Here is a 25584-nt window from a genome sequence, read left to right on the forward strand (position 1 = left end):
CCCCGGCTCGGCCCGCCCGGCATCAGGCGGCCGACGCCGGGCCTGGCACCGGGGTCATCCCCCAGGATGACCAGAAAGGGGGGGGTCGGAACACCCCCTGCCAGGCCCCCCAACACAATCTTCGGGCCGGGATTGGCTGACCCGAGATCCCCCTCGGTACTGTCTGGTCCCGCCCACAACAGGCGCGTATTCTCTCTAGACACCCCCGCCTGTTCAGGACCAATGGGAGCCTGTCGCGCAGGCCCCCTCCGCCAATAGGGGTACAGAAGGTTTGGAAGGGGCAGGGCCTTCTCTGCTTTTCAGCCCGAAGCATAGCCCCCGGCTCTTAGAGGAAGATAGGGTGGAAGAAGACACCCCACACCCCGCAAACCTCCCTAATCTTTTACTGGATTTTCGAGAAGCCACCTTGCAAGACAAGAGCCTGAGCCTAGAGTCTCAAATCCGCCCAGATATCCACTAGCTCCGCCCTGGAACTCTTATTCTAGCTCATTTCTTAGAACTCTTGTTTATTCTATCTACGCCCGCCCCCAGGGCTCTTAGCTCCACCCCCAGAATCCTGAGGGGGGGACTTAAAGTTCTATTCCTGCCCCCAGAGCTTTTGGCACCGCCCCCTAAGCATCTCAGGGCGATGGTGCTTGGCCCAGAGCCCTTGACTCGGCCTCCTGATAGGATTGGCTCCGCCCCTTAAGTTTATACCCCTACACCCAAGTCTGTTAGTCCCTCCCTAACCTTTCCTTCCACTTTCCTATTGGCCGCCCCAGGCCCTTAGCTCTTCCCCTACAGCGTTCATCTCCCGCAACCTTATTATCCAGTCCGGGTTTTGACAAAGGCCCAGCTGTGATGCCTGGATGGCTGGCGGTGTCAGTCGGAGGCGGCTCCGAAGTGGGGGGGAGAGGGGAGGGTAGAAAAGCTGACAATGGACTTAAAGAATACTGGACCACCTTCTCCAAGTCTCCATTGAGGGTCAGCACCTAGAAATGACCCAGAACATGCTTTATAGCGGTGGGAAGTGAGCCTAAAGCAGAAGAGATTTGCCTCTGGACACAAGCAGGCCTTGGAAGCCCAGGGCTTTGGAACCAAATTGGCCTGGGTTTGAATCCTGACTCCACCAGTTTCTGATTGTGACCTTGAGCCTCAGTTTCCACAGCTGGAAAGTGGGGGGTCATATCGTGCCTACTTCTATCATTCATTTGAAAATTTTGGGACTTTCCTGGTGGCGCAGTGATTGAGAATCCGCCTGCCAATGCAGGGGACACGGGTTCGATCCCTGGTCCGGGAAGATCGCATGCCATGGAGCAGCTAAGCCAGCGCGCCACAACTACTGAACCTGTGCTCTAAAGACTGTGAGCCACAACTACGGAGCCTGCATGCCACAACTACTGAAGCCCACGCACCTAGAGCCTCGCAACAAAAGAAGCCACCGCCACGAGAAGCCCTCGCACCGCAACGAAGAGTAGCCCCCGCTCTCCGCAGCTAGAGAAAGCCCGCGTGCAGCAACGAAGACCCAACGCAGACAAAAATAAATAAAAATTAAATAAGTAAATAAATAAAAATGTTTACTGAGTGCCTATTATGTGCCAAGCTCTGTTCTAAGTGCTGGAGTTTCAGTGATAAGCAAGTCAGCCCCAGAGTTTGACCTCGTGGACTGTGCAGCTTGTGGAGGAAGTAAACCACAATAGAGAAAACAAGTAAATAGTAATAACTAACATTTATTGAGCACTTACTATGTGCCAAGCACTCAGTTATCTTCATCGCAATTCCTATTTTCATCACCATTTTACAGATAAAGAAACAGGCACAGAGCTCGTAAGATAATTTCAGCTCCTGGCATTACAGAGATAAGACAGAGTGATATGGGAGGGTGAGGCTAATTCAGAGAGAGTGGGGCCAGCGAAAGTCTTTCTGAGGAAGTGACATTTGAGCTGAGATGTAAATGACAAGAAGGAAGCAGTCACACAAGGTGGGGGGGTGGGGGTGGCAGGAAGTAGCTTTCCACGCAGAGGGAAGAGTAAGTGCAAAGGTCCAGAGGTAAGTATGAGTTTGGCATATTCCTGGGGCAACAAGAAGACCGGTGAGGATGGAGCTGTGGAGGAAGAGGAGAGCAGGAGGTAGATGAGGTCAGGGAGGTAATGGGCCTGCAGATCTTGCAGGACCTCGAAGATTGTGGGCAGATGTTGGCAGTTTGTCACTGTATCCTCCACAAGCCCTAGTGAGGCCACCTATGTAAATCACACATGAGAACAGTGCCTGGCACACAGTAGGCACACATAAAGGACAGCAACCCCTATTCATTTCTCCGTGAAACCTACTATATAAGATCAATAACGGGTTCCAAGTGATGACCAAAATAGACGTGGGCCATTATCCTTCTACGATCACAGCTAACTGTGTTACTGATAGAAACAATGCAGGAACTCAGATTTCCTGCTTCCCAAACTCCCATTTCTCCCACCCTCCACCTCCCTGAACTCCAATTCTAGGAGAGGGGAAATCAGACTCCTACATACAGAACAGTGTGCAACAGGCTGCAATGTGCTAAGGGCTGTTACCAGTGTCCCCAGAGGCCTGTGGGAGCCCAAAGGAGTTCAGATCCTGAAGTTTCTGTGTGTTGGGGGTGGGAAGTGCAACCAGGTTGTGAATGAAGGAACCACAGGGGGAGGAGTTTAGGCTGGTGGGTTGTTGGGGCAGGTGACACACAAAGATGAGTCAGTCCTTGCTCTGTGTGAGCACAGTGACCTTGGACCAATAGCTTGGCTTTTCCTTCTCTGCCAAATGGGAGTCAACCCACCACCCACTTCCCAGGGCAGAAGAGCAGGTTCAGTGAGCTCATGCCTGTCAACTGCTGCTCGGCAGTGGGTTTTGGGTAAGGCTAATGGAGCTAGTTTTATTACAAGTGCTTTCTCAGGGAGATGTTAAAGTGACAGGAGTGGGGAGGGGGCAGCTTTGCCAGGGAGTGGGAGCAGGGCTCACCATCATGCTTTGTCTTTTCTCTCTGCCTCTATGTTTCCTTCTCTCTCTTCTAGGTTTCCAGCTGCTTTTCTCTCTCATCTCTGTCTCTGTCTCTCTTTATGTCTCTGTCTGGAAATTGGGTCCTTGATGCATCACTTATGAGCTACGTCACCTTGAGCAAGTTACTGCCCCTCTCTGAGCCTCAGTTTCTTCTTCTGGAAAATGGAAATGAAAATGCCTCTGCTACAGGTCTCTTATGAGGCTCAAGTGAGATACATATATGTAAAATGCCCAATATATGGTACAATCATTATTATTAATTAGCCTGATTTGGGACTCTGTTTTTTTCTCAGCCTCTTTCTTTTTTTTTTTTTTTTTTTTTTTTTGCGGTACGCGGGCCTCTCACTGTTGTGGCCTCTCCCATTGTGGAGCACAGGCTCGGGACGCGCAGGCTCAGCGGCCGTGGCTCACGGGCCCAGCCGCTCCATTGCATGTGGGATCTTCCCGGACCGGGGCACGAACCTGTGTCCCCTGCATCGGCAGGTGGACTCTCAACCACTGCGCCACCAGGGAAGCCCAGCCTCGTTTTTTTTTTTAACCATGCCGCGTGGCATGCAGGATCTTAGTTCCCCGAACAGAGATTGAACCCATAGTCCCTGCAGTGGAAGTATGGAGTCTTAACCACTGGACTGCCAGGGAAGTCCCTTTCCTCTGTCTTTCTGACTCTTTCTTTCTTTGTGTTTCTCTTTCTACCTCTCCTTCTGTTAGTCTGTCTCCCTAAGTCTATACCTGGGCTGGGAGCTCCATGAGGGCAGGGCAAGGGCTATCTTGGCCATCCAGGCCCCCAGCACCACCAAGCCCAGGGCCTGATACATAACAAGTACCCAATAAAGTAAATTGAATCCAGCTCTGTGCCGAACCTGTGTTGGGTGATGCTGGGGACCCAGTAGTGACTGAGACAGCCCCAGCCCTGCCCTCTCAGAGCTCATGGTCCAGGAGAAGAAATCATTATTTGTTGAGTGACTGAGCTAATTTTGAGGTGGGCTTGGAAGACTTGACCAAAATTGTGTGGAGGTAATTGAGGCAGAAAAAACTGCTGGAACCGAGGTTGGGGGGCTGGAAAGGGTTTGAAGAGTTGGGAAGTGATGGAGAGAAGGCTGGAGAGCTCAGCAAAGGCCTGGACGGCTGTGAGAGGAGCCTGAGCTTTCTCTTGAAGGTACTGGGGAGCCATGGCAGGTTCTGAGCAGGAGAGGGACAGGGACAGGTTTGTGCTTTAGCAGGACCACTCTCACTGCCTGGCTGCTCTGGGGAGGTTGGGGGATGGATGGAAAGGAGAGGGACACGACTGGGGCAGCAGAACAGGGAGAGAAGGGTCCTGGATCAGAGTAGGGGCTGGGAGGAGAGGGAGGATTCTAAAAACCAGGAAAGGGGACTTCTCTGGCAGTCCAGTGGTTAGGACTCCACGCTTTCACTGCTGAGGGCACGGGTTCAATCCCTGGTCGGAGAGCTAAGATCCCACAAGTCGCGCGGTGCAGCCAAAAAATAAAATTAAATAATAAAATTAAATAATATAATATAAAACAAAATAAAATAAGTACAAACGAGGAGGAAAATGCCAGCCTGCTCTCCGTGATGCTAGAAAATGGGCTTGAGGGATGGCCCACCACCACCAGGGGGCAGCCAGGGCTCCAGGTTTGAATGTCTCAGAGGCTCCTCCCAGGGCAGGGAGCACTGCACCTTGATCTGGAGGTGGTGGCAGGTGGGAGCTGTCTTTGGGGCCCCAGCGGAGAGCCCCTCTGCTCTCCTGCCCTCCCATCCTGGCCTCTTGGTTCCCTGGAGCCCTCAGCCCACCAGCAAGAGATTATGTCAACACAGCCCCGCTGCTTCTGCCCAGGACAATATTTGCCCTCAGGATCTGGGAAGGTTGCTATGGAGACTGGGGACGTGCTGCAGGAGGGCGGGGGGCAGTGAGGGGGGAGAGGCAGGGTCAGGGGAATCAGCCCCGCTCCTGGAAGAGGGTGAGGGGAACCAGGCCTCATCTCTGTCTCATCTCTATCTGATTGTGTCTTTGAGAGTTTCTCCCCGTCCTCATTTATCTGTGTTCCAAGTCTCTCTGTCTCTCTGGACCGTTTCTTCATCTCTGTCTCTGATTATCACTCTGATACCTGTCTCTGGGTCTCTGTCTCTCAGGTCTCCTCTCTCTGAGTCTCTTTCTCTGTCCTTTTACTCTCTCTCTCTCTCTCTCTTTGGGTTCCCATCCCTAGGTTTCTCCACGTCTCTGTATCTCTCTTGGTATTATGTCTCTATGTCTCGGTCTCTCTTTGGGTCTTGTCTCTGTCTTTCTGGGTCTCATGTCCTTCTTTGTCTCTGTCTCTCTCTTGAGTCCCATGTTTTTTGTGTTGGTCTCTCTAGGCCCCCATCTCTGGATCTCTTTCTCTGGATCCTGTGTGTGTGTGTGTGTGTCTCTCTCTCTGGGTTTCTGTCCTTCAGACCTTGTCTCTCCGCAGTCCCCAGGGGGCCATCTTGGCCTCCCATTTCTGGCCTCAGTCCCTATGGGGCCCTCCTCTCCCCATCTCTCTCTGCCTCATTTCTCCTGCACCATCTGCCAGCACTCCAGGCCCCTGCCTGCTCCCCACAGGCTCTTCTTGGCCAGGCAGCCCCACGGGGGGAGGCACAGGTCCCCCAGCTCCCTCCCCACCACTGCATCCTGAGGTGGGGGGAGCACTGCCTGGTCAGGCCTGGGGTGGAGGGAACAACAGTCTGGAGACCCAGGACCAGGGGACATGGAGAGAGAAAAACAGACAGACACCCTGAGAGGAGATAGGAAAAGAGGAACGAGAAAGGAGAAAGCTTCAAGACAGGCAAGAAGAGACTGATCTGGAGAACGGAGAGAGCAAGAGAAATGAGGAGTGGGCGAAAGGAAACCTGGAGGGAAGAGAAAAGACAGTCTAGCCAACAAGAGTGGAAGACAGACAAACTGAGTGCGGGCTTGGAGGAAAGGAGAAAGGAGAGATTCAGACCGAGGAGAGAGAAGATGGCGTGGAGAGAGATGGATGATAGAGAGAGGAGAAGAACAGGGGGAGAGGGCAGGGCTGCTTCTCTGCCTGCAGTTTCCAGAAGTGCTGAGCATGGGGATGGGGGAGGGCCCCTGTGGCCACCCCTGTGGCCACCCCTGTGGCCCTGGTGCCTCCTCCCCAGACCCTGGGAGACTGTAAAAGCCCTCAGGAGGGCTGAGATGGGCAGGGGTCCAGTCGGGGACCCAGGCATCATCCCTCCTGTCCTTCACGCCCGCCCCCCACCCAGTGCCCTGTTCTGCCCTGTGCTTTCCCAGAGGGACTTGACGAGGGAGGGGCGAGGGGCTCTGAGCGCCAGTAGGCTGCTCACCTCCCGGCTCCTGCCTTGGTTATCTCTCCTCAGGGCCCCCGTCTTTCAGGCTCTCTCTCCCTCCACCCCTCCCCATCTCCATCTGCCAATCTGTATCTATTCTCTCTCTGTCTTTCTCCCTCCGTTGGTCCCTGCTTTCTCTCCCCTGTTTGGTTCTGTTTCCTCTCACTCTCTCTCTCGGTATTTCTCTCTACTTTTCTGTCCTTTTCTATTTCTTTCTCACTATCTGTCTCTCTTGGTCTCTGTCATCTCTGCCTCTTCCTGTCTCTGCCTTTCTCTGCCTGTCTCTGGTTTTGCTTGGTCCTTGGTTTCTTTTCCTGTCTCTCTCACCACCTCAGTTCCTCTCCCCTGCTTCCCCCTCCCGCCCCCAGCCTCTCTCCTCCCACTTTCCAGCCTCCCCCCACCTTCCCGTCCCTAGCAAGTGACCCCCAGGCCCTCTTGAGGCCAAGAAGAGACTCCCTCCCAACCCCAGCCTCTTCCCGAGGTGCCGGGCAATCTCAGACCCCTCCCCTCTCCACTTCAAGAACCGAGCCTTTCCCAGGACCCAGAGGGCGCCAGGAATGTGGGGCAGAGAGCAGGGAGGCCAGCTGGAGGTCAGAAAGCCAGGACCCACCCCATGTCAACCCCCCTCCCCCAGACTGGTCTCCTTTTAGCCTCTGGTGCTGGATCTCACGCCACCCTTACTCCCTGCCCCTCCCGGGGCCTCTGGGCCTCAGTTTCTCCTCTGCAAAATGGGCACACTCACCTCTGTCCCATTTATCTCACAGCTCGCCAGGGAGTGTGCCCTCAGGTATGTTACTAGTATGATTAACGTGCAGGAATTGGTGATTTGTATTAAACGGGGAAGAGAGTGCTGAGAGCCGGGACGCAGTTTCTAAGCCAAATATTCTCCGCATTTCAGAGCAAAGGAAGAGACTGAAAGTGGAGATTGTGAGGGGGCGTGTGATTCAGTGGTGACTGTGACCAGGAGATCACGTGAGGCTATGGGTTCGTGTGTGATCATGGGATGATGATGTGTGATCCTGTGGAAAACTGTGTGACTGTGTGTGACTGTATGTGATTTGTGAGTGCGGGTGAGGCTGTGATGGAGAGTTGTATGTTTGTATGACCTTAGCACTGGGTGTGACTGAGGATGACAGTGTGACAATGTGACACCAGGAACTCATGAGTGTGCCTTAGTGACACTTGGGGAATGTGTATTGTTGGAATATGACTGTGGACTCTGTAGGTGATTATGTGAAGTGTGTGAGCGTGTTGATGGGTGGAGTTGTGTAACATTGTGTGTTACCTCCAGGTCGCGTCCTTAAAGGACTGTATGACTGCGTGAGGAGCCACATAACTGTCTGCCTTTAGTTTGTCGACGATCATTCTTTGAGCCTCTGCTCTATGCCCCAACCTGTGCTGAGGGATGCTGGGGACCCAGTGGTGACTGAGATGCCCTGGCCCTGTCCTCATGGGGCACATAGTCCAGTGGGGGGAGACAGTGTCTGTGATGGGACCTAGTGATGGTGTGAATGTGTGTGTGATGGACACTGTATCATTGGGACTGGGGGAAGCTGTGATTGTGTTTCCGTGTGAGCGGAGGAGTCCACGCCCCAGGCGTGTGGCTGTGTCACTGCGAATGACCGTCAGCCTGTCGGGGAGAGACTTTGGGTCTCCGGGTGTGACGCTGGATTGTAGGACTGTGAATGAACACAGAGAACATGTTCTCTGAGGAACAGTATGTGAGATTCTGTGTCACGCCTCCCTGCGGCTGGGTGTATGGGATTGTGTGTGACAGTGTGTGTGACTGCGACTCCGTGTGCAGTGGCTGAGTGGGATGGGTGGGACAATGTGAGAGGCTGCACCCTGGGAGGGGGGTCCTCAGGATGATGACAGTGACTGTTCTCCCACGTGACCCTGAGTGGCTGTGACACTCACACGCAACTGGCCCCCTGTGCTGGGTCTCTGCCTGGGAGCTCCCCCTTCCTGTTCCTTGGCCCGCCCTGGCCCCGCCCCCTCCCACCACCCCAGGCTGTCACCTCTTCCAGAGCCCAGGCGAAGCAGTGGAGGCAGCAGCGTCAGAAGCAAGTGATCGAGAGAAGGGCTGGGGACAGGTGAGGGCTCCCCCCATCCCAGTCTGTTCCCCCTGCCACACGTCCCCCTCAAGTCTCTGGGCCCCTCTTTCTGCATTTCTTAGCCTGTGCCTTTGTCCCTCCGCCTCTCTGTGCCCACAGTCTATATCCTCCTTCTGTCTGTCTCTCAGCATCTCTGTCTCCACGTCTCACAATCTCTGTTTAGCCTCTAGATAGCTCTGTATCTCTGCCTCTTTCTCCCATTCTCTGTATCTCTCTCCGCGTCTCTATCTCCTCTTTGTCTCCTAGCCCACATTTTTGTCTCTGTCTTCTCCTTTTGGTTTCTGGTCTCTTGCTGTGTGTCTCATCCTGTCTGTCTCTGTGTCTCTCAGTCTCTATATTTGTCTCATGCCTCTGTGTCTTTCTGGGGCTCCAACCGAGATCCTCCTTGCTTTCCCCTTTCCCTACATGGTGCCGGGTGTGGGGTGTTGGGGGTTAGACCGATTTCCAGGCATCTGGACCCCTGCAGACCCAAGAGGGTCCGATGCCTCCCTGGTCCCTAGGAGAGGATTGTCCCGCTGACTCTGGGTTTTATCCACAGTAGGGAAAGTTTGATACGGTCGGGATCCTATCCGCGATTTGAAAACGCTTTGGGAGAGTGGGAACTTCAAGAGTCATTTCAAGCTCCGTGCCCTCCTCTCCAAGGCGGTCCCCAGGTTCCCCGGAGTCTCTAGGTCTATACTCCGGGTGACACTGGCGCTTTTGCCCAGCGCGGCTCTAAGGCAACCGCACTCTCAGCAAACACCCCCCTTTTACCGCCGCTGCCCCAGAAACAGCCGGGGGCGGGCCCGGGAATCAGGTGTTGGATCTCGGTCTCCGCCCACTCCTCACCACTCCCCCCACCGCCCCAAATCACCACTCTTGGGGGAGGGGGGCGCTGCCTCCGGGTACCTGAATCCCTCTGCGGGGTGGCGCTGGGGCTGGGGGAGGAGGGCGGCGGCTCCTGATTCTGCCCTGGGACCCCCAGAGCCGGCTGCCCTTGCGTGACCGGACCCTTCGCCCCCCATGCCCTGCCTCCCACACGATGTCGAACTGTCCACCCTGGTGGCTGCTACTGCTGCTCTCGCCGTGGGAGCCGCTGCTCCGGAGGGCGGAGGTGAGAACCCGAGGAGCCAAGGAGCTCAAGGCTTGGAGGGATGTCTGGGGCCGGCTTTTAAGGCTTATCCCACTGGGAAGATTGTTTTAAGACCTCCCCGCCTCCTTCCCGTAAATTTCCTGAAGGTTTTCAGTTCCCCACAGCAACTCCCCTGGTGGTTTCTAGGCACCCCTCAAGACTTAGAAGAGGTTTTCTAAGCCACCCAAGACTCCTGAGCAAAACAGGACAGCCCCTCCATGTCCCTCTAGGGTGTTTCTGGCCCTCAGGAACCACGCTGCCTGGGAGCAGGGGTCAGCGCGGGGCGGGATTGGGGGGTCCTCCCTTCTCTCTTTTTGTAGGCAGGCTCTGAGGGGCAGACGGCGGGAGAGCTGTACCAGCGTTGGGAACGGTACCGCAGGGAGTGCCAGGCGACACTGGAGGCTGCAGCGCCCCCAGCAGGTGTGACAGGGGTGGAGATCTGTGGGCAAGAGAAGGGCTGGGGCTGAGAGGGGTGGGCTTGAGGCCGGCCTAGGACTGACCCGCGGGGCCTGAGAGAGAAGTCTGTGTTAAATGTGAGTGGCGTGGGAGAGGCCTGAGATGAACCTTGAAAGGGGAGGGGTCTTGGGCGGGGCCTACACTAGGTGGGTGGGACCTAAAGTGGACCTCGAAGAGGGAGTTTGGGGTGGAGCCTAGGAAGGGCCTTGCAGAGTGGGAAGCATCTGCGGCGGGAACTTGCTTGGTGGGAGGAGCCCAGAGCAGGGCTCGGAAGGTGGGCGGGGCCTTGGGGTCTGGTGGGAGGAGCTGTGACGGAGCAGGGACCCGACCACTCTAGGTGGGCGGGGCTGGGGCAGGGCTTGTGTGTGGAAGGCGGAGAAGCATTGGGAGAGAGGTACAGACGGTCCACCCGACATCTGGCCCCCACGCCCACCCCAGGCCTCGCCTGTAACGGGTCCTTTGATATGTACGTCTGCTGGGACCACACTGCACCCAATGCCACTGCCCGTGCGTCCTGCCCCTGGTACCTGCCCTGGAACCGCCACGGTGAGCTGCCTCGTGGACACCGGGCCCTCCCCTGACACAAACAGCTCTCTTCTAACCCTGGCCCGAGACACCACTGCCCCGCAGCAATCCTGCTCCTCTTTGTCTGGCTGGGTGTCTCCTTCTGTCTGTCCACCCCTGGCTGGGTCACCACATAATGCCCCTTCTCTGTCTCTGTATGTCTCTGAGGACCACCAAGTCCTTATTTTCTCTCCTTTTCATGAGTTTGTTTCTGCATATCTTGGTCTTCCTTGCCTAACTAGCTGTGTGACCTAGGGTAGTTTATTTAATTTCTTTACGCCTCACTTTCCTCGTTTGTAAAATGATGTTTATGATAGTACCAAGTTCACAGGCTTGTGATGAATATTAAATTAATTGATACGTGTAAAATGCTACATAAGGGTTTAACATCATCATATCACTGGATCTCTCTCTGCCTTCGTCTCACAATTTGTCTTTCTGCCTCCATCTCTGTGCCTCTGATCCCCTCCCTTGTTTCCCCACAGTGGCTGCAGGCTTTGTCCTCCGCCATTGTGGCAGTGATGGCCAATGGGGACCTTGGAGAGACCATTCTCAGTGTGAGAACCCAGAGAAGAATGGGGTTTTTCAGGTAAGAAGAGGTGAGGGATTCAGGGTAGGATGTCCAGACATAGGCAGAAAGCAGCCTCAGACAGAGCCTCAAACCCCTTGTACTGTTCAGGACTCTGGGTTCCAAGTGATAGAAATTTAGCTCCTTGTTTGAAGGAGAAAGAAAAAGAAATATATTGGCTTTTGTGATTGAAAAGTATAAGGCTACAGCTTCAGGCACAGCTGGATCTGGGTGCTAAAATGATGTGGTTGGGAATCTCACCATATTGTTCCTCTGTTTTTCTGTATGATGGTGTCCTCTTTTCTGTGAGGTGGGAAAGGTGGCTCCCACTGGCACCAGGCTCACATTCCACCTACCAAGCAACAATGTAGGAAGACTGAGCTTTTTTCTCAATAGCTCTAACTTTATGTCCCGGGATTGACTGTCATTGGCCTGATTTGGGTCATATAACTGCCCTCGACTAATCATTGTGTGTGTGTGTGTGTGTGTGTGTGTGTGTGTGTGTGTGTGTGTGTGTGGTGTAGTGTTAGATAGAATGCTTTGATTGGCTGGTCACGTGCCCAGACTTGGAGTTGAGGGGCGGAGTGCCCCACTCAGACAATGGTAGGTGGATCCCCAAAAGAACACTGGGGTGTGGGGTAGGAACAAAGAGAAGATATCTCTCCAGCACCTTTATGGCCCCAGGGGAAGAAGTGAGCTCTATTTCTGTGTCCTCTTGCCCCACCCCCAGGATCAAAGGCTGAGCTTGGAGCGGCTGCAGGTTGTGTACACCGTGGGCTACTCCCTGTCCCTTGCCACACTGCTGCTCGCCTTGCTCATCTTGAGTTTCTTCAGGTGGGACCCCCGGCCCTGAGACTGGGCTTCAGTTTTTCCAGTAAGATGGGGTAGTCAGGCTCCACCGGCAACAAGCATTCAATGGTGGTTCTGTGGGAAGGGCTGGGGGGTAGTTTAAGGGACTCTGTGTGGCCAAGGACACGTCCCCAGACTGCCTTCCAAATCCCCCAGGCGGCTGCGCTGCACTCGCAACTACATCCACATCAACCTGTTCACGTCTTTCATGCTGCGGGCAGCAGCCATCCTCACCCGAGACCGTCTGCTTCCTCCACCTGGCCTCTACCCTGGGGATCAGGCTCCTATCCTGTGGAACCGGGTGAGCACCATCTCTCTCTTTCTCAAATTGGGATTCTCTCTCCTCTGGTGAGGCCAGAGGGTTCCCATTCCATTTACTACCTCCTACCCTATCGACAGTTAATCTCTCTTGACCTTTCCAACACAATTGGAGAGGGACCCTCCCAACTCTGCCTCCCCCATCATTGAACTCTCTCACCCCATCACCTCCTCTATTGGAATTTTCCATTCCCGTTCTCTCAGTATCTCACCCATCCTTGGACTTTCGCACCAATGAGAGAATCCCTTGCTAGAGGTGAGCCGGTGGCAGGATGGGAGAAACTAACTAGTGGGGGGATTTGGTAAATACCAATTTGTTCCTGGGAGACAAGGTGGGAGAGACTAAAGTCTAGGGACAGCGGGGAGAAAACCTATTAAGTTGGGCCATACCAATTGTTAAAACGCCAAGGGGTGGGAGAGTCCATATGCTGGTGGGACATGAGAGAAACCTTTTGAGAGGTGGAGTAGTTGAGTGGAATTCTTAGAAGGAGATGGGGTGGGAGAGGCCATATTTGGGGGGGGGATCTGGGGGGGAACTCTGATAGCAAGATGTAAGATACCAATTGTTAAAGAGGTTAGAGTGGGAGAGTTCATACAGGGAAAGAGAATAGGGCTAGAGAAACCAATTCTATATCATCCTTTGGTGATATAGAATGAGAGAAGAATATTTGATGTCAAGAGACGACAAGAGATGGGGGTGGAGGGGGCCCTGACTGCCCCCTCCTCTTGTCTGGCCACCCCCTAGGCCCTAGCTGCCTGTCGCACGGCCCAGATCTTGACCCAATACTGCGTGGGTGCCAACTACACGTGGCTGCTGGTGGAGGGCATCTACCTGCACAGCCTCCTGGTGCTTGTGGGAGGCTCCGAGGAGGGCCACTTCCGCTGCTACATGCTCCTCGGCTGGGGTGAGCCCCGACCCTGTCCCCTGCCCAGCCCAGCGCGCCTCCCCTCCCCCCAGCTACCCTGCTGGTCTACCTCAGGGGGTCTCCTCTCCTCTCTAGGCTTCTGCCTCCCCTTCCCGGCGGGGGAATTCCTTGGGTCTTGGGCCTGGCGGGGCCCGTGCGCGCTCTGACAGCTGCGGCGGGGTGGGGGGCGGGGGTTGGGTCTGCACAGGGGCCCCCGCACTTTTCGTCATTCCTTGGGTGATCGTCAGGTACCTGTACGAGAACACGCAGTGAGTCGCGGGTCTGGGGCGGGGCTTGGGAGGTGGGCGGAGCTTTGAGGGACGCGGGAGGGGTGCGATGGAAACGTGGGGAGTTTCTAATTGCACCTAGGGACCTGGGTGGGTTCTAGAGGAACAGGTCGCTTATAAAGTTGGGTTCCAGGACTACGAGAAGGGGAGGGATGAGGGCTGGGCCTAAATAGTAGCGGGCGGGGCTTTAAGGAAATGTGGGTGTGGCGTTAAGGAAGGTGGGCGGGGCCTGGGGAGTTTAAGTGCTTAATTCGGCGAGCCTAAGGTTTTCTGTCCCTTAGCTCTACTCCCCCTCCTCTAGGTGCTGGGAGCGGAACGATATCAAGGGCATTTGGTGGATTATAAGGACCCCTATCCTGCTAACCATCTTGGTACGGCCGGCCCCACCTCTTTCAGGCTGGTCTCAGGGATTTCCTATCCTGGGAAGCCGGGGAGGTGGGGGGTAGGGCTGAGAGGGGGGAACTGGCTCAGTCTCTCTCTCTCTCCCCCCGCAGATTAATTTTCTCATCTTTATCCGCATCCTTGGCATCCTCGCGTCAAAGCTGAGGACGCAACAGATGCGCTGCCCAGACTACCGACTGAGGTGAAGGAGGGCGGTGGGGACGGAGGGGAAGGTGGCTGGGTGCAAGATGGTGGACCCGGGGCCGCGGGACCACTGCCACCCTCTACCCCCAGGCTGGCTCGCTCCACGCTGACGCTGGTGCCCCTGCTGGGCGTCCACGAGGTGGTGTTTGCTCCCGTGACTGAGGAACAGGCCCGGGGTGCCCTGCGCTTGGCCAAGCTCAGCTTTGAGATCTTCCTCAGTTCTTTCCAGGTGCTTAAGCAGGGTGCAGGAGCTACACCCTTTGACTTGGTGTCCTCCTACTCAGAGGGGCATGAGGGTTACAATCATCCTCCGGCGCAGCCACAGAATGGGGTGTGCAGATGGGATTTTGTTCATTCATTCTACACAAAATACTGAGCTAGTGCCGTCCCCGGGCTGGGGAAGAAGCAGAGAGGAGACAGGAGACCAGGCAGCCCCAGCAGTACTGCCTCCTGGTTAAGATAGAGGGCTTTGAGGCCAGCCAGGGCTGGGGCCAAATTTGGGTTGTCACTCCCAGCTCTGTGGCCTTCACCTCAGGGCCAGGGCAAGAGTGAGGCATCTGAAGTACCTAAAGCGCAAATTTTAAGGAAGTGCTCCCTGAAGTTGAAGGCCCACCCTGCCCATGCTTGCCCTACCCTAGCCTCCACCCTGCTTTTTACCTTGTTGGGCCTCAGTTTTCTCATCTCTAAAGTGGGGACAATACTTGTCTCACTTCATAAGGCTGTTCATTCATTACATTCAGCAAAACTTTATTGAACACTTACTATGTACCAAGCACTCTTCCAGGCTTACTATGGGGATACAGCCAAGAACCAAATGGTGCCTGCCCTCTAGTGGGAGAGACAGATGCTAAAGATGCTATATAAGTAAAATATACAGAATGTCAGATGGTGAGACGTGCCTAAAGGAGGGGGGAAAGAAAGCAGGAAAACAGAGATGAGGAGCCAACAAAGAAGGATGGGATTATAGACAGGGGATCAGGGAAGGCCTCGCTGAAAAGTCGCTGGAGCAGAGACCCAAAGATGAGGGAACAAGCCAGGAAGATATTTGGGAAAAATGTTCCAGAAAGAGAAATGCGAAGTGCAAGATCTCTGAGGTGGGAGAGAGTACCCGTCATGATGGAAGAAGGTCAGCATGCCTCAGCAGGGGGAGCCAGCGAGAGCAAGCGGGGGATAGGACAGAGGTGAGATACCTGGGCAGATCCTTGAGCCAAGCGAGGACTTTGGCTTTTCCTCTGAGTGAGGTGGGAGCCAGAAGAGCAGAGGGACGTGATCAGAGTTAGATATTAAAAGGATAGTGGAAAGTGATAAGAAATATCTTAATAATTACACATAAAATAATTGTCTTTCATTAATATATCAATTACTTTCTTAATTATAAACATACTTTATACTTATTTAAATTTATATGTAAAATATGTATAAATTTATATAAATATAAAACTAATTCTTTATTAAAGTTTATAAATAGGGAATTCCCCGGCGGTCCAGTGGTTAGGACTCCGTGCCTTCACTGATGAGGACCTGGGTTCGATCCCTGGTTGGGGAACTAAGATCCTGCAAGCCGCATAGTGTGGCTAAATAAATAAATAAATAAATAAAATCATGTCGTAAGTTATGATAAAATTCAGAAAAAGGTTTAACTATGTGTCACACACTAGAGCTTCTTGCATATTAATAATACCCCAATTCTCACTACCACCACTGTATTATTACTCCATTTTCCAGATGAAGAAACTGAGTCACAGAGGGGTTAAGCAGCTTACCCAAGTGGGGAAGAAAGTGGGGAAGCGGTGATCACATCCAAGCAGGCTACCTCCGGGGTCACTTGTTCTTAACCTCCAGCCCTGGTTGCTCAGCAAAGTGGCGAGGGCAAGGGGGGATTCGGGAGCCAGGGAGAAGGTGACTGCAATAGTGTAGGATCAGGGTGGCGGCAGGCGAGGCGGTTTGGGGCCTGGAGGGGGTCAGAGCTCATTCAGGGGTGTTTATAACCCTGCCCCTGCCCCCAATTTAACCCCGCACCTCCTCTGGCAGGGCTTTCTGGTCAGCGTCCTCTACTGCTTCATCAACAAGGAGGTAGGGAGCGCCCCGGCCCGCCGCCCACGCCCTCTGCCGGCCGCGCAGGGAATGGCGCGCCCCGCGCCGCCTCTGATCGTTGTCCTGTTGCAGGTGCAGTCGGAGATCCAGCGGGGCTGGCACCGCTGCCGCCTGCGCCACAGCCTCGGCGAAGAACCGTGCCAACCCCCCGAGCGCGCCTTCCAGACCCTGCCCTCGGGTTCCGGCCCCGGCCAGGTCGCCGCCGGCCGCGCTCTGTGCTCGAGGACACTCCCAGGTCCTGGGGGTGAGGCCAGCCATGTCTTAGAAAGTTACTGCTAGGCAGCGGGATTCTTGGGTCCATTCAGTTAGCACGTATATTTATTGAGCGCTTGCTGTGTACCAGGCCTGGTGTGGAGAGCGCTGGGGAAATGGGGCGGCGCGGGGGCGGGGGGGCGGAGGGGAAGGAAACAGAAGACAAGGTCCCTGTTCTCCTAGAGATCACAACTGTGTGGGGGAAACAGACCGTGAGGATAAACCAAGTTACATATACGCTGTGGGACGACTTATAAAGAAAAGTTAGAAGGGGGCCTAGTGTGATCTGGGGCATCTCTGAGGAAGTGACATTTAAGCCATGCCTGAAAGAGGTGAAGGAGACACCTTTGGAAAGAATTGGCGGCGAGATTCTAGGCAGAAGGAAACGCATCTGCGAAGGCCCTGGGGCGGGAAGGAGCTTGGCGGTGTCTGAGGAACAGAGGCGGCCTGCCTGTCTGGAGTGGGGTGAGTCAGAGCCAACAGATGGAGAGAGAAGTGGGCGGGGGCAGGAGAGTGGGAATTTTATTTCAGGTGCACTGAAGATTCTTTGGAGCGGCTTCTAATGGAGTGGGCTAAGTTTTTTAACCAGATCTGTCTGCCTTCTGGGGCAACAGATTATTAGGGGCAAGGGTGGCAGCTGGGAGCCCAGGGAGGAGGCTGATGCAGGTGGGAGGTGATGTTGGCTGGACCAGGGTGGTGGCCACAAAGGGTGTGAAACAGTTAAGATTCTAGAGCTGTTTTAAAGGTAGAACTGAGAGGATTTGCCGAGGAAGGAGAGAAGCCAGGGAAGACTTCTCGTTTGGGGCTGGAGAGAGGAAAGAGGGAGATGGGGTTCAGGGTGGGGAGAACCAAGAGTGCTCTTTGGACATGTTAAGCTGGGTCTGGAGCTCACAGGAGAGGTCAGAGAGACAGAAATGTGAGTGGCACTGGGGTCCAGAGAGGAGGATTCTGTGTGTAGATATCAACACGGGCAATTCAGGGCAGGTGTCAGAGCTGAAACCTACATCCAGGGAGGCCAAGATCACTGCTAGCTGGAGAGTGTGGACACACATGCATACCCTTCTTGGTGGCTCCTGGGAACTAGAATTAGGAGGAAAGCCAGCAGTCTCACTGTGGCTGGACCACCTGTACACATGCAAGACCCTCACTCCTAAATCCCTCCCCCACATAGACACACACTTAGATTCAGTTAGTACCTGGGTGTTGTCCATTCTTTTCCTTGGGGTCCCCAGCTCCCTGGACAGATATGGCCCATAGTCGCTGAACTCAGAGTCCTTTCAAGCATGTGGTCCTGCTGGGCCCCTCTTGTGGGTTCTGAGAAGGTGGGGGCCCTTGTAAATAAAGCATGAGAAACAGTTGTTTTTTGTGGGGATGGGGAGTGGGAAAATCTTCTTGGCCAGGCCATAAGGGAAATGACAGAGGCGGGCTGTGTGGCCGGATGCCGGTGGTGGCCTTGCACCCTCTGGAGAGCAGTACTGCTCAACTTCAGCCACGTGTTGCCAAGAGACCATGGACACCATGCTGCCACCGTCCTCCATGCCTAAGAGAACGTTCCCAGCTGGGAACGTTCATGTCATCTCCTGTTACTTAAACTATTTACAATGTGTACGATTAAAAATTGTGTGTGTGGGCTTCCCTGGTGGCGCAGTGGTTGAGAGTCCGCCTGCCGATGCAGGGGACGTGCGTTCGTGCCCCGGTCTGGGAAGATCCCACATGCTGCGGAGCGGCTGGGCCCGTAAGCCATGGCCGCTGAGCCTGCGCGTCCGGAGCCTGTGCTCCGCAACAGGAGACGCCACAACAGTGAGAGGCCCACGTACAGCAACAAAAAAAAAAAAAAAAAAAAAAAAAAAAAAAAAATTGTGTGTGTGCCAAACATTTTCTGAGAGCTGCTTCTCCAGAAAGGTAGTGTAGGAATAATAAAGCTGCAGGAACCAGCCTAGTTCAAATCTTAGTTTTTGGCTACTGATTAGCTGTGTGACTTGGGGAAAATTCCTAACCTCTCTGTGCCTAAGTTTCACTTCTGGAAAATGGGAATGGGAATAATGATGGTACCAACATCCTAGGGTTGCCTGAGATTCCAATGAGTAACTCTTAGGATACTGCCTGGTGCATGGAGCACACTTGGCCCGTTTGCCTAGCGCTTTTCCTGCAACCTCTGTTTTCACTTTCACTCACCATTAACGGAAGAGGGGATTAGAGACCATTTGGGCAGTGGGTTGGGTAAAGAGATGAGGAAATTCAGATTGATGCCAGGCAGGGGTGTCCTAGGCTAGAATCTTTGCTGCCAGCCTGCAAGGCAGGGAAAGGAATTCCTATTTCCTGAGGAGAACAGGAGGGATGTGGGGCAGGGATTCGAACTGTGACCCCGGGGCTTGTGCTGTCCCAGCTCCTGCACAAGAACCAAATCCTGGGGGTAAGTTTCCTGCGGCAGCATCATTCCCCACACTGTTATGGCTCCATCCTGCTCCCCGACAATCATGAGGGCCTGGCTCCCTGGGTTTTAACTTGGCTCCATTGTTTCCTGAGCGATCCTGGGCAAGTCGCTTACCTTCTCTGGGCCTCAGCTGTCTCACCTGTAAAATGGGGTGCCTCTAGCATCTACCCCCCAGATGGTTGTTCAAATTAGATGTGAACCACTCAGTAAACATGAGCCTTTATAACCTCACAGCCATTACCTTGCATGTGTCAGGCCTTCTCCTGCTGCAGGGACCTCAGCTCTGTCGCTAATGGGATCATGGCTGCGCCTTCCACAGCTCAGTGTGTCAGACAACTCATTCGACCCTGACCTCAGATTTGCGAACTGCACCAGGCTGGCACTTGGCCCTATCTGGAGAACACAGATAGAGATGCAGAGACAGAACAGAGAGAGAGCTGGGGGGCGGGGGGGGAGCATGATGTGTGTGCGTCAGAGCAAGACAGGGATTTCTCTTAATCCACCCACAATAAGTAAGGTCCTCCTTTCCCACCTCTATCTCCCTACATTTGTCAGAGGATTTCTCTCAAGGGTAGTTAAGCTGTGATTTGAGGGCAGCAGAGTTCAGGAGTTAGGCCACAGGCTCAGAAGCAGGGTGGGTTTGAATGGCGGCATCACCACTTCCTGGCTGGATACCCCTGGGGAGGCGCCATCACCTCTTTGTGCCCCAGTCCCCGCCTCTGGAATTGGAAGTAATGAATCACAGTGCCTGCTCAGAGTCGTTAGGAAGTCTGAACAGCACAGAGCGTAGGGCCTGGCAACCGCACAGGTCAGGTGTCAGCTACAAATGCTGTTGGTATTGAGTACTAACTGCTTTAACTGCAGCTCCTTCTCCTGTCGGTGAGGGCAGCTTGGGGGCTCTTCTGGGCATGGCTGTGTCCCCAGCATTGCAACATAGGACTGGGCACAGAGGAGGCACTTGGGGGACTGTCTGACTGAACAAATGGAAAAATAAAAAAGACTGAAAGAAATTTTGAGTGAGACCGACTTACTGAGAGGTGGGGAGAAGGAAAAGAAAGAGAAAATGAAGAGAAGCTAGAACAAATTAAAGCACAAAAAGGCAGCAAAAGCTCCCTCTGCCCAACCAATTCACTTCACAGAAGGGGAAAGTCAGGCCTGGAAGGGGCACAGACCAGGCCTCTTCACCTGCTCAGAGAGGTCCCAGTCCCCGTGCTTGGCCCCATGCCTGGCTGCCCCCCTCCTGGGTCTGCCCCACTCTCTAGGCCCTGTGAACAGACAGAGGCCACTAGAAAAAACACACGACTTTATTCCCAGCACAAAGGGCAGGTCTTCGCAAAACGAGGGGGCAAGTTCTGACGGCAGGGAGGAGGCCCCTACTTGCCGGCGATAAGCGGGTTCCGCAGGACCACAATGACCGAGTCCCCGCGCAGGAACATTTTTGAGATGTAGCGGTCCTTGTTGACTGGCTTGGACTTCTTCTTGCCCTTGCCACTCTTGGGGACTTCGGTCCACATCTCCTTCACGTTCTCCAGCACCATGTTGCAGTGCCTGGTGGGCAGAGGGAGGCATCAGGAATGAGAGGGAGCCTCCTGACCCCCTCCTCTGTGCAGCACTGCCTCTTCCTCCATCAGCGTGGCCTGGGGGAAGGTGCAGGCCCAGGACCAGCATGGCCGGGGCTCCAAGGCCACCTCTGCAAGTCCTCAGCCTGAAGCTTGGGCAAAGGACTTCACTCCTCTGTGCCTCAGTTTCCTCCTCTCTATAATGGAGACATTCATGGTGCCTACCTCCTAGGGCTGTTGTGAAGATTAAATGAATCAATACAGCATTATTGTTAAGTACTTAGAACAGGGCCTGGCACAGGATAAAGGCAAATGAAATGGTGCTGCTTGTGCTTTTTAACTCCGAGTACTTCTGGTGGCATAAGCAAAGGTACAACTTCTCTTTGGAGAACCAGAGGTCCCTGGGGCCTGAGGCCGGTACGTGACGCCTCCACTCCAGTCCTGCTTTTTGTCCCTGTCCTCAGGGTGCTGGGTAGGCACGTGTGACGACAGTATGGATTAGCTCAGTCAACAAACGCTTGCAATGAATACAGCAATGAATAAAAGAGATAATATCCCTGCCCTCATGGGGTCTGCAGTCTAGTGAGGGGAGAACACTAAACAAGGACACCTGTAATCTACTGTCAGGTGGTAGCAAGTGCTACGAAGAAAAATTAAAGCAAGGTAAAGGGATAGGAGGATACAGGGAAATACTACCAAGCATAAGAAAGACGAGGGGGCTTCCCTGGTGGCGCAGTGGTTAAGAATCCGCCTGCCGATGCAGGGGACACGGGTTCGAGCCATGGTCCGGGAAGATCCCACACGTCGTGAAGCAACTAAGGCTGGGCGCCACAACTACTGAAGCCTCCGCGCCTAGAGCCCATGCTCCGCAACAAGAGAAGGCACTGCAGTGAGAAGCCCATGCAGCGCAACGTAGAGTAGCAACGAAGACCCAACGCAGCCAAAAATAATAAATAAATAAAATAAGTAAATTTGTAAAAAAAAAAAAAGAAAGTCGAGGAAGCTCGTGAGGAGCACATGAGGAAGCTCTGTGCCTTGCTGTGCAGTAACCTCCAGGAGATACTGCTGAATGAAAAAGGCAAGGGAGGGAACAGGATGCATGGAAAGCAATCTTCTGTAGGAAAAAAGTGGGTAGGAAAAACATACATTCCACCACCTGGTTGTGCAATACTAAATCCTTGAAATACACCTAAAGACTGGTGGCAGTGGGGTGACCTACGTAGACTGGAGACAAACCAGATGGAAACTTTTCATTGGACTGTTATTACTGTTTTGGAAATCATGTGAATATATTACCAATTCAGAGAAAGTAAGTTAAAAAAAGGAAGTAGCATACCAATATGGGAACATTTCCAAGGTATATTGTTAAGTGAAAAAACCAAGGTCTAAAACGGTGTGGCATGCCATTAGTGGTGACTTAGAAATAAATAAAAAGCACCCTCCTGTATCTACATGTATGATGTTCTGTGCAAGTAATCCTCCTGGAGGAGACCTGAGAAATTAGCCATGATGGGGTCCCTGGGGAGGGCAACCGGGGCATGGAGAGGGAAGACCTGCTCTTCACTGGGTGCCTTTTGTATTTTTCAAATTTTGCATCCATCGCTCACTCAAGAAAGTAACATAATTAAGTAAATAAAGTGGTTAAGAATCCTTAGCTAACTTGCAGTGATGTCCTCAGACCACTGATCTGTGTGAAAAAACAAGATGCAACAGAGCACACGGATGATTCTATCTTAAAAACAATATTATGACAGATCAATTATGCCTCAATAAAGCTGTTAACTACCACCACAAGGGAGTCTCTGGGTGAATCAAACATGGCAGGACACATACTAGGGTGGTAGGCTGGGTGGGGAGAGGGATGAGAGGATATGGGGGCAGAGGAGGAAGCTAGGGGAAAAGGAAAGAGTCAACTTAAAAAAAATCATATATATATATATATATCCACCAGCTATTGAGCACTTACCATACAGGCACTCACCAGGCCCCTTTAAGCACTTTCTAAGCATTAACCCGTCAATCCTCCCTGCATCTCACCCCCAGGAGGCAATCACTGACTGGCTTACTAGTTCTCTCCAGCTTCTAGAGCAGGAAACTGAGCATAGTGGGATGAAGTGACTCACCCAAGGTCACAGAGTCTGGAAGTGGCAGAGCCTGTGTTCGAATCCAGACCTATCTGCCTCCTGTACCCGGCACTTCCTGTTGTTCTCATTCTCATTTTACTCAAGGGGAAACTAAGGCTGAGTGAAAGACTTGTTCATGGTCACATAAAAGCTAGTGGCAAAAGCAGTCCAGGAGTAAGTTTCATCACACCACTGTGAGGAAAGCACTTCCCAAATGCTAACTAAAGGCTGCAGGTCGTATGTTTACTGAGCATTTATGATGTGTTAGGTACTGAGCCACGTGCTCTTCATACATAGCATCATTTAAGCCTCACAACTGTTCTGAGGGGTATTATTATGATGCATATTTCACAGATAAGGAAACTGAGGCCCAGAGAAGAAAAATCATGTGCTGCTCCCTATGGCTGAAACACTCAGACCCTAGCTTGCACCTTCATTTTATTCGTATCTGTCCACCGCTGCCTCTTCCTTTGAGGCCTCCCATATTATCTACCTGAGACAGCACCCCCTTCCCGGTACTTCAAACTCTTACCTGGCTTTACTTTTCTGCATAGAATTTATCATCACTTGTCTTTATGACATTATTTATGTGTTTGCTGTCAGCTTCCCTGCCTACAGCATAAGCTCCCTGAGTATAGGAACCATGTTTGTTTCCATCATTGCTGTATCTCTGGAGCCTAAAACAGTACCTGACCCAGGTGGACGCTCTCATTATGCAATAACTGCAAAAAAACTGATTAAGAGCTGTGTGCCAAACGCTCGACTTCTAATGACTTACTACGCTTCACATATATTAAGTGACTGAACCTTTGCAACCACCATGATTACTGCCACTGTGCGGACGAGATAAAGTCACTTGCCAAAGGTCACATGGCTGTTAAGAGGCAGAGCTGGGACACGAATCCAGGAAGACTGGCTCCCAAGTACATGACCATAACCACTGTGCTTCACAGCCGGAGGGACAACGACAGACCACCACATCTTGAGGTCCTGAGATGCTTCTGCCCTGGGCTTCGGACTGGAGCTGGGACTGCTTCTCCAGGCCTGGAAAGAACACCTCCCAGACCCAGGCGCTTACCTGTCGAAGGCCTTCACACGGCCCAGGAGCTTCTTGTTGTTGCGGCAGTTGATAAGCACTTGGGTGTTGTTCTTGACCGACTGGGTGAGCACGGAGAGTGGCCCTGTGTTAAACTCCTCCTCCTCCCGCTTCTGCAGCTCCTCCGGGGTCATCTCACTCTTGGGCTTGTTGAGGAGGCTCCTAAGTGGGCAAGTATGGAACCCATAGGTGAGAGGGCCCAGAGCCGGAGCCTGGGTGGTCATGGCCTCTGGCTTGGTGTCTCCCTCACATACCCACCCTCCTGCTCGGTCCTCTCTCAGCATCACCACTTGGATGCTTAATAGACATTTCCACCCTTCACGTCCTAGGCTGAACTCCAGATCCCCCAATACCCCCAACTTCTACTATACTATCCACAGCCTTCCTCATCTCCATCAATGGCAACTCCATTCTTCTAGTTCTTTAAGCAAAAACTCTTAATGTCAACTTGACTCTTCTTTCCTTCTCCCACGTCCTATATTCAATCTGTCAGCAAATCCTGTCATCTGCCGCTAAAATATATCGGAATCTGTCCATTTCTTACCATGGCTTAAACCTCCATCATCTCTCTCCTACTGGTCTCGCTACCTCCATCCACGCTCCCCAACAGTTTGCTCTCCACAAAGCAGTCTCGGGGATGGCGCCAAGACTCAAGTCATATATCACCTCACTCTTCAAAACCCTCTCATGGGCTTTCCCTGGTGGCGCAGTGGTTAAGAATTGCCTGCCAGTGCAGGGGACACGGGTTCGAGGCCTGGTCTGGGAAGATCCCACATGCAGTGGAACTAAGCCCGTGCGCCACAACTACTGAGCCTGCACTCTAGAGCCCACGAGCCACAACTACTGAAGCCCGCGCGCCTAGAGCCCGTGCTCCGCAACAAGAGAAGCCACCGCAATGAGAAGCCCGAGCACCGCAACGAAGAGTAGCCCTCGCTCGCCACAACTAGAGAAAAGCCCGCACGCAGCAACGAAGACCCAACGCAGCCAAAAATAAATAAATAAAAATAAATAAATTTATATTAAAAAATAGATATTAGGCAAACCTTCTTCTTGGGTCCCTGCATTTGCTTTTCCCTCTGCCTGGATACCTCCCCAGATATCTCTGTGGTTCACTCTCTCACTTTCTTCAGGTTTTTGCTCAAGTGTTGCCTCCTTTATGTGTCCTGTCTCTCAAAAGTGGCGTTCCACATTGTTTCACCCTGCTCTACCGTTTCTTTATTCATAGTCCCGGTCACCAAACACACCACATACTTTACCTATTTATTACCATTACGTTTACTGCCTGCCTCTTCCCATCCCATAAGATGCAGAAAGGGATTTTCTTCCTTGGGGGAGTGGGGTAATTTACTGATAGAGCCTATGTGTCTAAAGCAGCCTGATATAGGAGCACTCAATAAATAACTGTTGAATGAATACGTAAGGAAAATCATTCCCGTAACTCGTTATCCGTAAAAATCGAGAATGTAGTTGGAAAGCCAACCGTCTCCGGCTCAAATTATCCGTATAAGCCCCTTATCTAACATCGTTTTTCCTACAAGTCCGTACTCCCCTCTTCCAGGTTCTTTATTCGTAAAAGCGCTTCCCCTTAAAATTCATTTCAGTAAGATTCATTATTTGGGAAAGCCCAGCCCGTTATCAGATAAAGCTGTCCCTCCTCCCGAAGTGAGAATCCGTCAAAGGCCCCACGTCCGTTCTCAAACGCATCAGTAGAAAAGTACGCCACTTTACCCCTAAAATGTTTGCCTCCGCCCCCGGCTCTGCCCATCCCCTTCCACCGGTAAGTGGCCAAATTTACACCCTCAAGCCCACTCCCGCCACCTAAGCCTAGCCCAGCCTCACATGTTCGCGATGGTCGTGGCCGCACTCTCGAGCCGCTATCGTCTCCTCCGCGTTGCTTCAGCCTTCCTCAGAGAGCGCGACACAGAGGAGGGAC

General features: G+C 53.0%; 2 protein-coding genes across 2 annotated transcripts; one reads left to right on the forward strand and one right to left on the reverse strand.

The window, feature by feature from the left end:
- Positions 1 to 9471: 9471 nt before the first annotated feature.
- GIPR (gastric inhibitory polypeptide receptor) lies at positions 9472 to 16466 on the forward strand (the record flags this gene model as incomplete). Its single annotated transcript, XM_079723928.1, has 12 exons — positions 9472 to 9543; positions 9882 to 9981; positions 10456 to 10563; positions 11067 to 11170; positions 11880 to 11983; positions 12155 to 12299; positions 13062 to 13221; positions 13430 to 13490; positions 13810 to 13879; positions 14003 to 14091; positions 14184 to 14322; positions 16125 to 16466. The coding sequence occupies 12 exons, from the start codon at positions 9472 to 9474 to the stop codon at positions 16464 to 16466; spliced, it is 1494 nt and encodes a 497-aa protein (XP_079580054.1).
- Positions 16467 to 20159: 3693 nt separating this feature from the next.
- SNRPD2 (small nuclear ribonucleoprotein D2 polypeptide) lies at positions 20160 to 25570 on the reverse strand. Its single transcript, XM_079724438.1, has 3 exons — positions 25491 to 25570; positions 23634 to 23813; positions 20160 to 20421 (listed from the first exon to the last, which is right to left on the reverse strand). Coding segments are annotated over exons 1-3 (357 nt in total). The 5' UTR covers positions 25493 to 25570; the 3' UTR covers positions 20160 to 20246.
- Between the last annotated feature and the right edge of the window lie 14 nt (positions 25571 to 25584).

This window comes from Hyperoodon ampullatus (genome assembly GCF_949752795.1).
Source record: "Hyperoodon ampullatus genome assembly, chromosome: 18".
Lineage (NCBI taxonomy): Eukaryota > Metazoa > Chordata > Mammalia > Artiodactyla > Ziphiidae > Hyperoodon > Hyperoodon ampullatus.

Excerpts from the sequence above, each read along its gene's own strand:
- SNRPD2 (XM_079724438.1), bottom strand. Across the intron at positions 20,422-23,633 it reads CGTGTGAAGGCCTTCGACAG|GCACTGCAACATGGTGCTGG; the intron begins GTAAGCGCCTGG and ends TCTGCCCACCAG.